Source organism: Poecilia reticulata, linkage group LG19 (genome assembly GCF_000633615.1).
Source record: "Poecilia reticulata strain Guanapo linkage group LG19, Guppy_female_1.0+MT, whole genome shotgun sequence".
NCBI lineage: Eukaryota > Metazoa > Chordata > Actinopteri > Cyprinodontiformes > Poeciliidae > Poecilia > Poecilia reticulata.
The window spans coordinates 27,159,519-27,175,211 of NC_024349.1; the positions used below are offsets into that span (position 1 = coordinate 27,159,519).

Sequence of the window (15,693 nt, forward strand, 5' to 3'; positions counted from 1 at the left end):
AATGCATTCAGCAAGTACTTTTACTTTTAATACTTAAGTATTTTTAAAAACCAGTACTTTTTTACTTTTACTTAAGTAAAATGTTAATGTGGTACTTTGACTTTTACTTGAGTAAATTTTCGTCTGTGTATTTGTACTTTTACTTAAGTACATTTTTGGAGTACTTTCTCCACCACTGCGGATAACTCACCTGTAGAGAAGCGCCGTTTCTTCCAATGTGCAAGTCCACAAACAAGCTTCCTGCACTTTACTGCGTATGTGCACTGCTGAAGTTTCTCACTTCAGTAACAAAACTATTCAATCCACTTTCCTCAAAATAACTTAGTCTTGTACCTTTCTCAGGCCAAAAATGTACATTTTTTAGTTATTCTGTCTCCCAGAACAGCTCCTTGGATTTATGCCTCCTAGCCTCAAACACAGGACAGAGACATGTTCACACAACAATGTTATCTTCAGTTTACTTGGGTGTTAAAAATGGAACTTTCTAACAGACAACTAGCTATCTGTCAGTGTTTTCCAGAAACCCACATCCACATCAGTGTGTAAACCTTTGAGAACAGAGTGACAGCTGCTGCGTGAATCCAAAACACCATAAGGTCACATGGTACACTCGAACACACACATCCCTCTGATCCCTCCCCCTACCTTCTCTCTGAGTTCCTAATGCTGTGAGGGAGAGCAAAACAGCAGGAGGTTTTACAGGGGGAGGAGGAGGCAAAGCAGTGGCGAGAGAGAGCCGAGTGAGCAGGAGGAGGAGGGTAGGGAGTGAGCAGAGTGAGGCCAGATTAAAACCAAGCAGGAATAAAGGGAACACCATCATATAAAACACTTTGCTACACTACAGACACTGTGGAGAGGAAGTAGGTGATCAGTCAGGGATAGCTGGAGCAGGAGGGCAGGCTTTCCAGAGGAGGATATGTGCTGCAGCGTGTGGATTACCAACACTTTAGTGCCGTAAGCATTATAGCAGTGAGATGCGTAAAGTAACCTCCAACATCCCAGGCTCACAGCTGATGATGCAGAGGACTAATAGTGAGAGGATTTCCTGCTGAACACCATGGCCCAGGTAAGAAGAGCCTTACTCTCTCACCTTTCACATGACCCTGAACCAAACTTGAAGAGAAATAATCATCGCTGAACTGAGTTTCATTCCTCTTCCTGTCTCAACCAAATCAGATATAATGAATGTAGCAAATTTTACAACCCACAGTCCTGCTCTACAGGAATGTTCAGTAATGTATAATGTATTACAATTATGATATCATAAAAATCTGCAACATAGTAATTCCTGAATTACAATGTTAGAGTGTTGCCTGATTCAAGTTCCAGAAACTTGAAACAGACAAGTTTGTGAAATTGCCTCAACAATTCTGCCAATAGATGAGAACCCAAGATTTAGTAATCAGGTAAAACACAGAAATGTGTAGAATAACATTGCTATTTGACAATTGCAATAATAACAAACCCAATGATGATTTTTTTCTGTTTCTGTGCTCATTTACAATTTTGGGTTTAAAATGTGATGCATTTTAGTTAAAATCACTAATAATAATTTTGTACCTTGGAAAAGACTAGTGGGTAGTCTTTTCCCACTAGTCCCACATATTACTCCACAGGGAGTAATATGTGAACATCCCTGTGGAACTGCACAAAGTTCTCAACAATCCTCTCAGGAACTTCTTCCATCTCCAATGTCCTTCATCATCATCAGCAGCAGCAGCAGCTTTATTAAAGATACCAATAGGTCCTTCTTTGTCCATATAGCTTTTGGCTGGGATGAGGATCAGTGCTTCCAAATCAGAGGCCATTGTCTTGAGCTAGAAAAGGATAGAGTGCCTTTTCTGATTCGGGGGGGGGAGGGTCCCGCCCTAAGTAGAGGAGTTTAAGTATCTTGGGACCTTGTTCACAAATGAAGGAAACATGGAGCAGGAGATCGACAGATGGATCGGCGCAGTCTCTGCAGTGAAGCAGGCGCTGTACCGGTCCGTCGTGGTGAAGAGAGAGCTGAGTGAAAAAACGAAGCTCTCAATTTACCGGTCGATCTACGTTCCTACCCTCATCTATGGTCATGAGTTTTGGGTCAAGACCGAAAGAACAAGGTCATGGATACAAGCGGAGGAAATGCTTGTATAGCCCATAGCGTGTCTGGGCTGTCCTTTAGACATAGGATGAGAAAGCTCAGTCATCCAGGAGGTACTCAGAGTAGAGCTACTGCTTCTCTACATTCAGAGGAGCCAGTGGAGGTGGTTCGGGCATCTAGTCAGGACACCTCCTGGACACCTCCCTGGTGAGGTGTTCCAGGCACATCCCAATGGGAGGAGACCGCTGATACCCCTCAACCGGATGGATTTTATAATCGGCAACAAAGCAGTGACATGAGATTATTTTTAGGTGCGTCTTTGAGAGTAAGAGTCTTTTTGAACCTGAGTCAAGGCAGGGGGGTTATTTTTAGTCAGTTAGCTGAAATACTGCTGCTTACTGTATGTTAGCTCTAGGTATGTGGTCACATGGGCGCCATATATGGGAGAAAACTTGGGCGATTTCAAGGGCCCCTGACTGACAGGGGCCACCCACACATTTTTTTTTGGTTGTTTATAGAAACACGGCTGTGGCTGTTATGCTGTTGAGGAAAATTGTAAAGTCAGGCAAGGCTGGCCCAAGGCATAAGGAAACTAAGTGGCCGCTTAGGGCCCCCTTAGTGGAACTGATATATTTTTTTAAAGTAATGATTTCTATGTGATTATATTAACATTATAAAGTTAATATAAATTCATTATGAAGTTGTGATTTTTTTTTACAATAATATATATTGGATAATGTATGTAAAAAATCTTTCTTATATGGGCAAAAAGAAAAATAAACTGCTTTTGTAAATGCTCAGTCTAGTTAGCATAGCTACCAATGACGGCAGCTAAATGGTTTCCTGTAATGATGAGCCGTTTCTCCGCCATTAGCATATTTAGCAGTAAGTGAATGAGGCTGATTGACAGCATTAGCTGTCAACCAGGAAATGGTCTTAGGACCTGGCTCTGATTGGTTGTTTTTGGCTGGAATGATGCATTAGTTTAGCTAGCAATAATAGTTCAGGGAGCAGGTGGAGGAGATTGATCTTTTTGCAGATTCTCTGTCTCATCCCAGGTGAAAAAAAATGTATACTTTAAACATACTTTCATTTGTGAAAGTACATTTTAAGTATACTAAGTATTAAGTGTACTACCTAAAAATATATATGATGTATATATAATATATATATATATATTAAATAAAAGTAGACTTTAAGTGAACAAAATATGTATTTGCCCAAGTGTAAATATACACTTGCTCAAGTTTATATTTAAGACATTTACAATATCTGTCAAAGATATTTTGTGTATATTTTAAAATGCTCAAAATAGAATTGTTTAAAATTCACTTAACGCTTTAAATAATTAATTTCAGTATATTTTAAATTACATCTCAGTGTATACTTTAGGCTAATAAAGTATACTTTTATAGGTGCTTTAATAATTTACTACTTTTGTAAAAATGGCAAAGAATAAACACATGATAATCCTGATGTAATGTTGTTTAACAAAGTAAATAATGTGTTCATGCCTCAAAATATCAAACATTGACACTTTAGTGGCAGAGGTGCTACAACAAAAACAATAATTGTCCTTAATAAATGTAGCAGGTATCTTCAGTTTTACATCTCTCCGAATATGATCCGTTTTCAGTTTAACAAAAACACAGAAGCTGTCTTTACCCAGTCCATTTTCAGACGTACGATGTAAGATCTATAAGTCAACGGCAGTAGCTCCAGTTCATACTCCAGACCAGATGGTGGCGGTATTGCACACTTTCATTTTTTCAAATTCACCATTTTTACTCACATAATATTGCCTTAAAATTAGAGAGGACCTTGATAATAGTTACTAATTTTGGTAAATTCAAGCTGGCGACGTCCTACTACGAGTTAGACGACAACACAACGGGACAACAACTGATGGAAATGAAATGTGTGTCACAAAMGGAGCCTGGAGGGATGAAGGCTGCTAAGTGTTGCTAGCTGGTGGTAAGTTTGCTTATTAATTATCTTCGTTCAATTATATACAGTGCAGTAAATATATATATATATATGACTTACATTTGTTTCATAAATAATAATCTTATTTTTTTACATTTTTGTTCATTTTTATCTCTAACAATATTAATTTCCATTTTAAATTATTAAACTGTTGTATTGTTTTTGTTTTTTTTGTCAATATTGCAGGCTAATGTTGGTGACCAAGCTTTGCAATCAACATCCAGTCAGAGAATGGTAGGTTTATTTGGTGGCATTGAATTACATTACTAACACATGCACCAATGGGTGGCAATTAAGCTTAAACAATTTGTTCTAATATAATGTCACTCAAATAATTTATATAGGGTTCATTGCCAGATAATCTATATTGATGAAAATGTTTTTGTTCTGTTTTGCAGCTGCTGCTCTACTTTAATATCCAAATTCTACAGTTTCAGAGGTGCGCATAGCTATCCATCGCAAATGTAACAAACACTTTATTGAAAAAAAAAAATAGAAATGAGATGTTCACATTAAAATATTCTATTTTAATTCTGTTTTTGAATTTTAAAAGTTTTTATTTTTGTTCTTTAACGTAATAAATTTGTTTTTTAGTCACACTTAAATTTTCATGTTCGTTGTGTTCACTTCTGACTTGTCAACTGATACTTTATGTAAAGTTCATAAAGTTGAGTAAAATTGAACAATTTTAAAATGTCGGTAATAAAACAAAATATTTGAATCACCTTGAAAATCTTGTGTAATTAATCTTTCCATGTAATTGTAGTGTAGTTATGCATGTAATGTACAAAATAGGAAAGTAGGAATAAAGATGACTTTTGAGTAATTCATTTCACTTTATTAGCAATAGCAGTAAATCAAAAATAAAAATTTTGTGTAATTTAAATACATTACTAATATATTAGTAGTATACTTAAAATATATTTAAAGTATAGTATATTAAAAGTATATCTTTAATATAATTTTATGACAGAATTAGTACACTCAAAACATACAAATCAAGCTCTTTAATACTACATAAAAAGTATACTTAAAGTATACTAAGTACTACTTGAATTGTTCCAAAAAAGTACGTTGAACGTTGAACTAAGTATACTAAAAACTGTAAATTAATACTATTTAAATATACTAAGCACAAAATAAGTTGTTCCAAAATAGCACAGTTTAAGTACATTAATCAAAGTATGCTAAAGTATTAAAATTTAATATACTAAAGTATACTTTTTTTTACTATGGATAGAAAACTGTCATGACATGCTAACAGCTTTAACAAATATGGAGAAAACATTTTTTATTAAAGTTATATACTGCAGCTTGAACAAAATCCAACTACATAGCATTTTTAGAGAAGTCTGGATTGCTTCATGTATATTTTGCGCGTTGCGTGTGACGGTTGCTGCTGGGGAGAGACCTTTCAAAAAGCTAAAACTAATAAAAAAAATGTAAACAACCTATTTGCATAGTGTAGGTGGACTGTTGCATGTAGAATTCACTAGCAGTGAATATTGTGCTAATATCAGTATTGGACCAAAGAAAGCCAGGCAGTTGCAAGCCTTTAAAATTGTAACGTTTTGATGGGTCAGATAGACTCAAGAAATTATAACAGTAGGTACGCAGGAGAGGCCCAATTTAATTTTTTGTCATGGGGCCCAAGATTCCTGGCAGCGCCGTGTTGTCATACCAGAGCTCATACCCAGACTTAAATTTACAGAGTGTACAAAGAAATTCGGTAACCTTTTACATATACAGAGAGGTTTGGGTCATTCTAGCTGCACTATAATGGTGAGATGAGCATGAAAGATCCATTGTGTTGTCAAAAGTTGTGTGTAGAAACATCAGGACATCCCGTTTCTGCTCGTGTGGACAGAGATGTATGAGAGGCCAGGGGCCAAAACTTACAAACTCTCTCACATATAGAGCCCCGGCTCCAGACAAGTTTAAGAGGGGGTGCATCGGCTTATTTTAGGGGGCAAAATAAATACGTAGCAATAATATTACTCAAGTAAAAGAAAAAGGTACAGTGCAGTAAAACTACCCTTATAAGTACCCTTTTTCCAAAAAAGTTACTCAAGTGAATGTAACGCGTACTACCCACTTTTGACCATAGACAACAACACCAGTAGCCTACAGGCTGCTTATTAACAAGCTCAAGGTACTGTATTGGTATTAGCTAGTCATCTTTTAGCTAACATTACCTGTATCCAACAGCTTTACTCAACTCAGTCAATTAGTTTGGGAGGGAAAAAAACTGAAAAGTTCTTTGTGTTACTTACTGGTTTGTTGCCATGATTCTAACGTAGCTCTGCACAGCAGCAGCAGGTCTTCACTACTGCACACAAGTGTAAACCCAATGCGAGCATCTTGGCACGCATGATGCGTTTAAAGGCGGCTCGGAAAAGCAGGTTATGATGTCTTAACAACGGATTAAACAGTTTTAACTGCTGAAAAAAAAGACAGAAGGCACAGATATGGGAAGTGTGAAAGTGTCAAACAGATATAGGAATAACAGAGAGTTGGCCACTTTAAGGTAAAAACCCCTGGACAGCTTCCAGTCCAGGGGGGAGCACAGCTGACTCTGTGGGTGAGCAATGCCATGTCGCCAGGCCTGTAAACTATTAAACATTTTTTTGTACCCTGTTTTAGCAAAGGAAATTTGATTAAACAGGAAGGCTGTTTAAATTCACATTTCCTCATTGGTCTGCATCGATCACATTGCTACTAGATAAATTTGTGCTTTAGAGCAGTGGTCCCCAACTCCCGGTCAGTGGACCGGTACCGGTCCGTGGACCAATTGGCACCGGGCCGTGCAATAAATAATTAAATATTTCCATTTTATGTATTATTTGAGTCTGGAGGATCTTTTATTTAGAAAATCCTTTAACCGGATTCTCTTGGATACTTGCGCGCCAACACTGAGGCCACAAGCAGCAAAATGAGTAAGAAACAGATCAGATGTCTTTGGAAAGTTTCTCTGCAAAGAGGAAAAGGCCCAGAGAAGAGACAGGAGGATGGATTTATCCCGGACCGGTAGGTGAGTCCCACATTACAAGCCGCTCTGCGTAACATGCGGCGACTGACTGCTAATGAGGCAATGAAGCTTCAAGCTGCTTCACCACGTAGAGACCAAGCAGGCTGTGGATATAAGCAACACTTAGGGTGTTATTGTCTCCCATCACTCCCAGATGGAACCGTCTCGTTGCAGAGAAACAAGATCAGGGCTCCGTTCGTCAGTATCGTGAGTTAAAATGTTCACGAAAGTAAAATGTTCATTTTTGTGGCGCATCTGCATCTTATTTTGAAGGGATATGTAAACGTTACCATAGCGACCAGAGTCAGAGACCGTTTGGGTAGTGGTCGAGAGGAGATGAGTAGAGCTTGTGAGTCTTAAGTCTGGTTTAGATGCAAGATTTAAGAATGTCGGCCGATTCTCCAAACCTCTGTGACCACAGAGCTGATAAAGTCCAACAGGTTCGATCGGTTCGTGTGTCCAAGGCAGGAGCAACACGAACCGATTCCAGTCACAAACATCCCGATTCCAGAGGATAATCCAGTAAAACCCCCAACATAGCAGGAATTTAGAATAACCAAACATGGATGACGATGTAGAAGCAATAGTGATAGTTTGTGGAATCATTTTAAGAGATAAAAGACGTAACAAAAAGAAAAGACAGTGGATGAAAGACGACGGGAGCAGCCGTTCTATTTGCTGCACTATGATTTGGAGGTGACTGTGTTTTTCATAGATAACATTTTTAACTGAATTAACATAATAATGACCTTTACATATAATAATAAACATTTCCACATATAATCTCTGATATCCACCGGACTCTCAGTTGCGTGATATGTCAGCTGTTTAGGATTCCCCTCTGCTCTGACGTCACCGCGCTTTCTGATTGGCTACCTGTCACATTCAGCAGGTTGTATTCTCGTTCCCAGTCAGGGAAAAACCCACAGGCTGCGATAAAAGGGCCAAGACACCCCAAACAGGGCATATTCAGGATTTAGCGGGAACATCAACATCCAGAAGCCTTATCTGACGGTTCACGCCCCTCCACCCTCGGGCCGCAGCAAAATTTCCAAGTCTTGACCGTTCCGCAGTAATGAAAAGGTTGGGGACCACTGATTTAGAGGGTCAGATGGCATCATTGCATTTAGGCTTTGACTTTTTGTTGTTTTATTTAGATTTTTTTAAGGCAGCCATGGTTTTGTTCCTTCTTTTTCAAAATCAGGTTACTATTCTCAATGTAAGTGATAAAGATAACGTTAGACTTTTTTGGTCTGAAAGAAGGAAAAAAAAAAAAAAAGAACAAATTTGGTCTGTGATTTAAGTTTCATAAATCAGATTCCCCAATCACAAATTGTTGTAATTATTCAGCTATTTGTACTTAAGAATCAAGTCCATGTTTATTTTGTTGAGTTCCTGTAGTTTTGGAGCTGGAGTGTTTCAAATGGGTTCCAGATGCATAAAAAGTACTAATCTAGTCCAAGTTTGAAATGTCTTTGCTTGTAGTTTTTAAAGTAGAATAATTGAATATGCTCAAGATAGTGCGAAATCAAGTAGAGTGGCCTTTTAGCCATTTCTGGAATTGGAAGCTGAAGAATTCACAAATTCAGATTTGTTGCCTCAAAAATGTTTTAAGAGTAAAACAATGAAGTCTCTCACTCTTATTTGGTAACCAAAATCTGAAATTGACATCAAATAAATGCATCCACTAATTATTTAGCCAAAGAAAAACACAAAGTTAATATATAGGGAAAAAACAAAACATTACTTGTATTTGTGCTCTAAATAGACAATTGCAAAAAACACCTCCGCTTCAGACCTTAAAATTTGTGTTTATTTTAAAGAAATGATACAACTCAACTAAAATTAACAAATGCATTTATACAGTTTCTCTTTTTACTCACTTCAAGGTATGTGGAAATAAATCTTTGCTGAATTCTCAAAAACATTAAACTTGCACAGATTTTTAGTTGAGATTTGATATTTTCTATGCACAAAGTGATTAAAAAGTTATTCAAAGGCTGAATAACGTTGGACAGCTGCTCAGCTTTCTGTTCAACTTTCTGATTATGTTAAGTGACAAGAGGTGAAGCACTTCTTTGTGATGAAGAGTATTTTGACCATTTGACTTTAGTGAACTTAGTAAAAGTTTCATCTCAGCAGTCCACAGAGTGTAAAGATGTGACATCAGTGACACTGATGTGAGGAGATTGTTCTGCAGAGCAGAATCTATATTTGAAGCCATCCTAATTCAATCACAGAGTTACATGTAATCTGGCATTCCATCCTGCACATACACTGGAGTGTGTGGATCCACGAAAGTCTCTTTTCATTTACCACTGGACATAAATGCCTTCTTATGCTCTTGTTAGCATTTCTGTTTTTCATCGACATGTAAAAGTCATCTCACTGTCTATCAGTCAGCACACCTACTACACCTTCTATTCATTACTTCCCAGAGGATTAGACAGATTTAGCAAAATCTCTTTCTGCTGCTGTAAATAGGCAGATGGGCCCTTCCCCCACACACTGCTCTCTCAGTGGCTTCAAAGTGACAGAACATTTCTGAACTGAAATTATGCACTGAATCACCTGTTTTTGATTTGCCTTCGCTCTATCAGGTGTAGTTTGTCAGTTTCTATTTTTTTGTATGTTATGCTGTTTGCAATATTTATCAGGAACAGATAAAAATACAGTTCAACAATGTGTAAAGTTACCTTTTAATACCTTTTGTCTCAATATGACATACTGTGTATTTTTGCATGCTTTAATGTTGGAGCACATTGTGTTGCGATTAACTTCAAAGGTAGCTTTACAACAAAGCTTCCAATGCTGTAGGTGCCTGGTAGACGAGAAGGTTTTATGAGAGAGAAAAGAGGTATGGGAGTCAGGCTGCAGACTAAATAAGCTGAGAGGTAGATATAGAGGGTGTGGGTTGCATGAAAGTTTACTAACGCTGGTTACACACAGCCCCCTCTGGTGGCAAGGATGGGGCTGAAAAGGCCTTTCAAAGGCCTTTTCAGAACAAGGCCTTTAGAATGACCCATAGCAACACACTCGTATATAGATATTAAAGGTCACTCTGCTTCCTCTTGTTTCAGATTGTGCAAAAACATTGACTTAGACCATGCCAACACTCCTGTTTTCAGGAGTATTTCGGTCTCATGACAGGAGTCACGAGGTCTCATCATCATGATGTAGACCTCATGATGATGAGGTCTACGTCATAAGTCATGGTGTAGACCTCATATGGACATAGCCACTAATCTCCGTCTCTGTCAGAAGATCACCACAGTGATTCAGTCATTATAAGTAAATCCCTCAATTGGCACATAAATTTGGGGGCATTATTAAAAAACAGAAACAAAGTACCATATGGTCAGGAAACTCCCATGCTCAGTAGTTAATCTCTCTTCCACATCAGCTGTTTGTTTTTTTTTACTTGTTCTACTATTTAAAACAGGGATGTTGATCTCTGACAAGTTTTGTCAGTCAAAACTTGAAATGTCATTCACTGCGGTGTGGGCCAAAGGGGGTACTGTCATGATTTGATTTCTGTGTGTTTATTTTAGGTTATTGTCTTTTGAGTCTCCGTGTTGTCCTGTCTACCCTTTGATTGTTCCTAGGTGTGTCTCATTCTGTGATTATCCTCTGTATTTAATGCCACCTGTGTTTCTGTGTCTTTGTCGGGTCCTAGTTGTCTAACTGTCTTACCGTCTCGTCTGTCGTCTAGCCTTGTCCTTTGTCACCAGTTGCTACCAGTTGTGAGAATTAGCCTTCCATTCCACTCTGTGCTGCCCTTGATTTTTGGATTTTGCGCTTCTTATCATTAAATCATCATATTCATCATTTCAACCTGAGTCCTCAGCATCTTCCTCATCACCTCTCACCACATTTTATGACAGTAGGACCCGACCCGAAGTAACTACGGTGAAGAACGCTACAGAAAAAAAAAAAAACATCAACATCATGGACCCAATTTGCTGTAATAATTTAATTTCGACAATAAAAGACTATGTGGAGAGTGTGGCGGAGCTGTACTTCGCTTTCAGGCGCCTTGGGGTCACCATCAGGCTCCTCTTGGTGCTAGAGGACTGGTCCACCCATTTCCCGTCCCTGGGGTTGGTGGAGCTGCAGCAGGAGGCAGAGTGGGAAGGCCTGACAGCTCTAGCTGTCATGGCTGGTGACCCTCTGCCTCCAAAACCGGATATTCCATTCTTCCTCTCCAGCTCCAGCCATGTCTCCAGCACCCTCCACAACTTCCGCCGCCGCTGCAGAAGCGGCAGCACACACACTGGAGTGTGCCGCCGCTGCTGCGGATTCTCCGCTTCCAGCCGCTGCTGTTGCAGACTCTTTGCCTCTCGCTGCCACAACGGCCTCTTCACCTCTCGCCACCACTGTAGACTCTTCACCTCTTGCTGCCAGTCTGCATCCAGCCACTGTCCCCATGGTCATGGGTTTCCAGGTGGCCAGGCTGGCACCTGGCCGACAGGCGGCACGGCTGGTGGCGTGGCCAGCCCCAGTGAGTGGGCCATCCGACTTAGTGTCCCCTCTGAGTCTCCACCCCGCAGAGCCCCCTCCGAGCCATCTGCTTGCCAGACCCACTTCCAGAGGTCCGCCCCCTTCACCGACGACGCCTGCTGGACCTGCCTCCAGGGGTCTGTGGCTGCCCCAGGCCTGAGCTGCTCCATCGCCGCCCACCAGACCTCCCTCGAGGAGTCCACCGGCGTCCTGGGTCCAAGCTTTACCGTCGACACCCACCCGAGGCTTGAACTTCTCTGATGACGCCTCCCCTCGAGTCCTTTTGTTTGTTTGCTTTTTCATTGTGATTTTGGCCTGGTGGGACCGGTTATCCTGGTTTCGACTTTTCTTTTGCATTAGGTTTTTTTGCTTTAGTCCGGTACTAGTAGGTGCTTCGACGACCCTGTATAGGGTCGGCCCCCTGCTGTACCGTTTTGTTCTGTTTGATCGGCTCACCAGGTCCAACTTTCTGTTTAAAATGTGTACTTTTGAGGTTCCGGTGACGTCACCTTCCGAGATGGCTGCTTGAGCTGACTTCTCCTCCGGTAAATCTTAATTCGGCCCCCATTACTTGCCAAATATAACGAAAAATGAATAAAACTTAGTCTGTAAGGGGGCCTAGAATGGGGAAAAGGGACAGGAATAGAAAAACCGCAAACGAAGACTTAGCACAAGAAAGAAAGAYGGCAGCTAGCTCACCAACTCATCAGCATCTCAATGAAGCTAATGCTAATCCGCTTTCCACTGACGCGACAGGACTAACGCAAATTCTGGGGGAGCTACGGGACTTCCGAAAAGATATGAAACAACAGTTCGATGACATTAAGTCAGAACTCATTAACGTACACCGGAAAATTAAGGAGACAGAGGACCGAGTTGAATCGATGGAGGAACGGGCAGTGAACATGGAGCAGATRATGAGCAAGATGGCCGATCTAATTAGCCAGCAACAAGAAAAACTGCTCGACCAGGAAGGGAGATCACGAAGAACAAACATCCGAATATACAATGTACCAGAGGGAGCAGAAGGATCGTCGGTGAGAGATTTTGTGGATAAAYTACTTAAGGACAGCCTAGAGATCGAAYCAAGTATGGAGTTGGACATTGACAGAGCCCACCGAGCGCTGGCTCCGCCACCAGCCGGGGGCAGAAACGACAGGCCAAGATCCATTGTGGTTAAGTTTCTCCGCAGCAGAACCAAGGAAGAGATTTTACAGAAGGCGTGGGGGAAGAAAGGYGTGCTTCTACACGGCAAACCGATATATTTTGATCATGATTATCCTCCCATAGTGTTGCAGAAACGCAAAGAATACTCCGAAGCCAAACGGGTCCTGAAGCAGAAAAAGATCCGATTTCAATCTCCTTTCCCCGCTAAACTACGAGTTTTTTATGAGGGGGAAAYGCGGCTTTACCAGACAGCGGCAGAGGCGACGAAGGATATGAAGGAACGTGGTTTGCCTGTCCCCMTGATCAAGCCAAAGGAGAGTCTGRCAGAGCAGCTGTCCCGCACCGCTTGGAAGAAAATCGACTCGAAACAAGTGTCAGGAGAAGAACGAGAGATGAACATCAGAGAAAGACTGAGTGAGTTCAGAAGAGAAACTAGCTCTCYTCAAGAGGAGCTCTGAAGAGTTGCATTAATAATYGGTAAGCTAAATAATCACTGAGTAATCAATAGAATATAAACTATGAGGACAATGTATCTCAGTTTAGCTCAACTGTTYTGTATTACGGTCATTATCGTTGTCGTACTGAATATATTCCCTAGCCCCRACCTAGACGGAAAATAATAAATGCACCGAGGAGGAACGCAAACAAAATGGACAAAAACAGCTTTAGAGTAGTCGGGGGCCCTCCCCTCCTATTCAAGGGAGGTTTTCCCCCAGGGCTAGATGGTTTTCCTAGCCAAGTTCAGGGTCACTTGTTCAGGACCCCAACCTTGGAATCWCAAGTTTGTCTTYTTTTCTTTATGGTTAAGTTGTTGTTTACATTTGCACGGAGAGTGGATTGGTTAAGCTTTGATATCAGACATCTAAAAATGATCAGCAAGACAATTAGACATGGCTAGCAATAAGATAAATATAATTACTTTTAATGTTAATGGTCTACTCAATCCAATTAAACGAARCAAAATCCTGTCAAAAATGAAGAAGGAACATGCCCACATAGTGTACTTACAAGAAACCCACCTAAACAAAAGTGAACATGAAAAACTAAGAAGAATAGGTTTCAACCAATTGTTTTTCTCTTCATACAAGTCAGGACATAGAAGGGGRGTAGCTATTCTTATCTCAAACAAGATACATTTTGAAAAATTATAYGAACTGGCGGATAAAGAAGGCAGGTTTGTGCTTGTGAGAGGAAATGTAGGGGGAAACCCGGTTACATTATTTAATATATATGCTCCTCCAGGKAGTGATATTGATTTTTTCAAGAARATAACTAATGTATTRGTAAAAGAAACACAAGGGGTTCTGATTTGTGGAGGAGACTTAAACATTCGTCTGCAACCAAAGATGGATTCTTCCAGGGAGAAAGCCTATCAAAAAGAACAGCAATACAAAAAAATAAATTTACTATTTAAGGAAGTTGGCCTGATAGACATATGGAGAGACTTTTACCCYAATAAAAAGGACTAYACRCACTATTCAGCCACTCACTCGGTATACACAAGAATTGATTATTTTTTGACATTTACAAAAGACAGGGATAAAATGGACAGATGTGAGATTGGAACAATAGATGTGAGTGACCACTCACCCGTATACCTAACAGTGGACCTTGACCTACAAAAAAGAAACAATATATGGAAACTAAATTCAGGTTTGCTTAATAACCAATGGTTCAAACAGGAGATACGGAAGGAAATTAATTCTTTCTTAGATCTCAATGACAATGGAGAAGTATCTCCTCCAATGTTATGGGACACTCTTAAAGCTGTTCTGAGGGGGAAAATTATAGCAATGTCATCGCACCTAAAAAAACTAAGGAATAAAAGAGCAGARGAATTACATAAAAAATTAGAAGATCTAGAGCAAAAACATAAACAAAATTGTACACCAGATATACTAGAAGATTTAAAAAGAATTAGAAACGAAATAAATAATATAGCAWCACAGGAAAYTATGAAAAACCTCATGTTTCTTAAACAAAGACACTATGAAGGCGGATCAAAATCTATGAGGGTCCTAGCATGGAAACTAAAAAAGAAAACAGCGGAAAATACAATCCATAGAATCAGAAACCCCGAATCAAAATTGTTAAAGAAYAAATTAAATGACATCCTGGAAACATTCGAAACATTTTATAAAACCTTATATTCAAAAACCCCYGGAGGAACTATAGAAGAAATKGATGAATATTTGAACTCACTAGAGCTCCCGGTTATTAACGAAGAACAGAATAGAATAATGACATCAGAYATTACAGAAAAAGAGTTAAAAAACACAATAAGCAGACTAAAACCATGTAAATCACCTGGATCAGATGGATACACAGCAGAATTTTATAAGGAATTTCAGAAAGAGTTGATTCCAATCCTCCTTCCTTCACTAAATTGGATTCTGAAAAAAGCTCAAACACCACCAAGCTGGAAGGAGGCAATAATCTCGGTACTACATAAAGAGGGTAAAGATAAACTGGATTGTGGATCATACCGACCAATATCTGTCTTAAATATTGATTATCGACTTTTTACTTCTATAATGGCCAGACGAATGGAAGAATTTCTCCCTTCTGTAATACATAACGATCAAACTGGTTTCATACGACAACGTCAAACACAGGACAATATAAGAAGGACGCTACATGTTATAGATCACATACAAAAAARTGAACTAGAAGCCATTGCTATCAGCGTAGATGCGGAGAAAGCATTCGATTCAGTGGACTGGAATTTTCTCTTCAGGGTTTTACATAGATTTGGACTAGACAATACAATAATAAAAACAATACAGGCGTTATACAAGAATCCTACAGCAAGAATTAAAGTTAATGGTCATTTATCAGATAGAATTAYTTTAGAAAGAGGGTCAAGACAAGGGTGTGCATGGTCTCCGCTACTTTTTGCTTTATATTTAGAGCCATTAACCCAATCGGTAAG

At 39.6% G+C, this 15,693-nt stretch overlaps 1 protein-coding gene across 2 annotated transcripts in view; it reads left to right on the forward strand.

Annotated features, from left to right (window-relative positions):
- Positions 1 to 728: 728 nt before the first annotated feature.
- LOC103482112 (rho GTPase-activating protein 23-like) overlaps positions 729 to 15,693 on the forward strand; it is a 126,896-nt gene continuing 111,931 nt past the window's right edge. Inside the window, exon 1 of one of the 2 annotated variants that reach the window (XM_008438047.2) lies at positions 729 to 1,066. In XM_008438047.2, coding sequence (XP_008436269.1) covers positions 1,058 to 1,066 — 9 coding nt within the window. In that variant the 5' untranslated portion in view covers positions 729 to 1,057. The remainder of the gene's footprint in view (positions 1,067 to 15,693) is intronic. The other variant, XM_008438050.2, reaches the window with a different exon arrangement.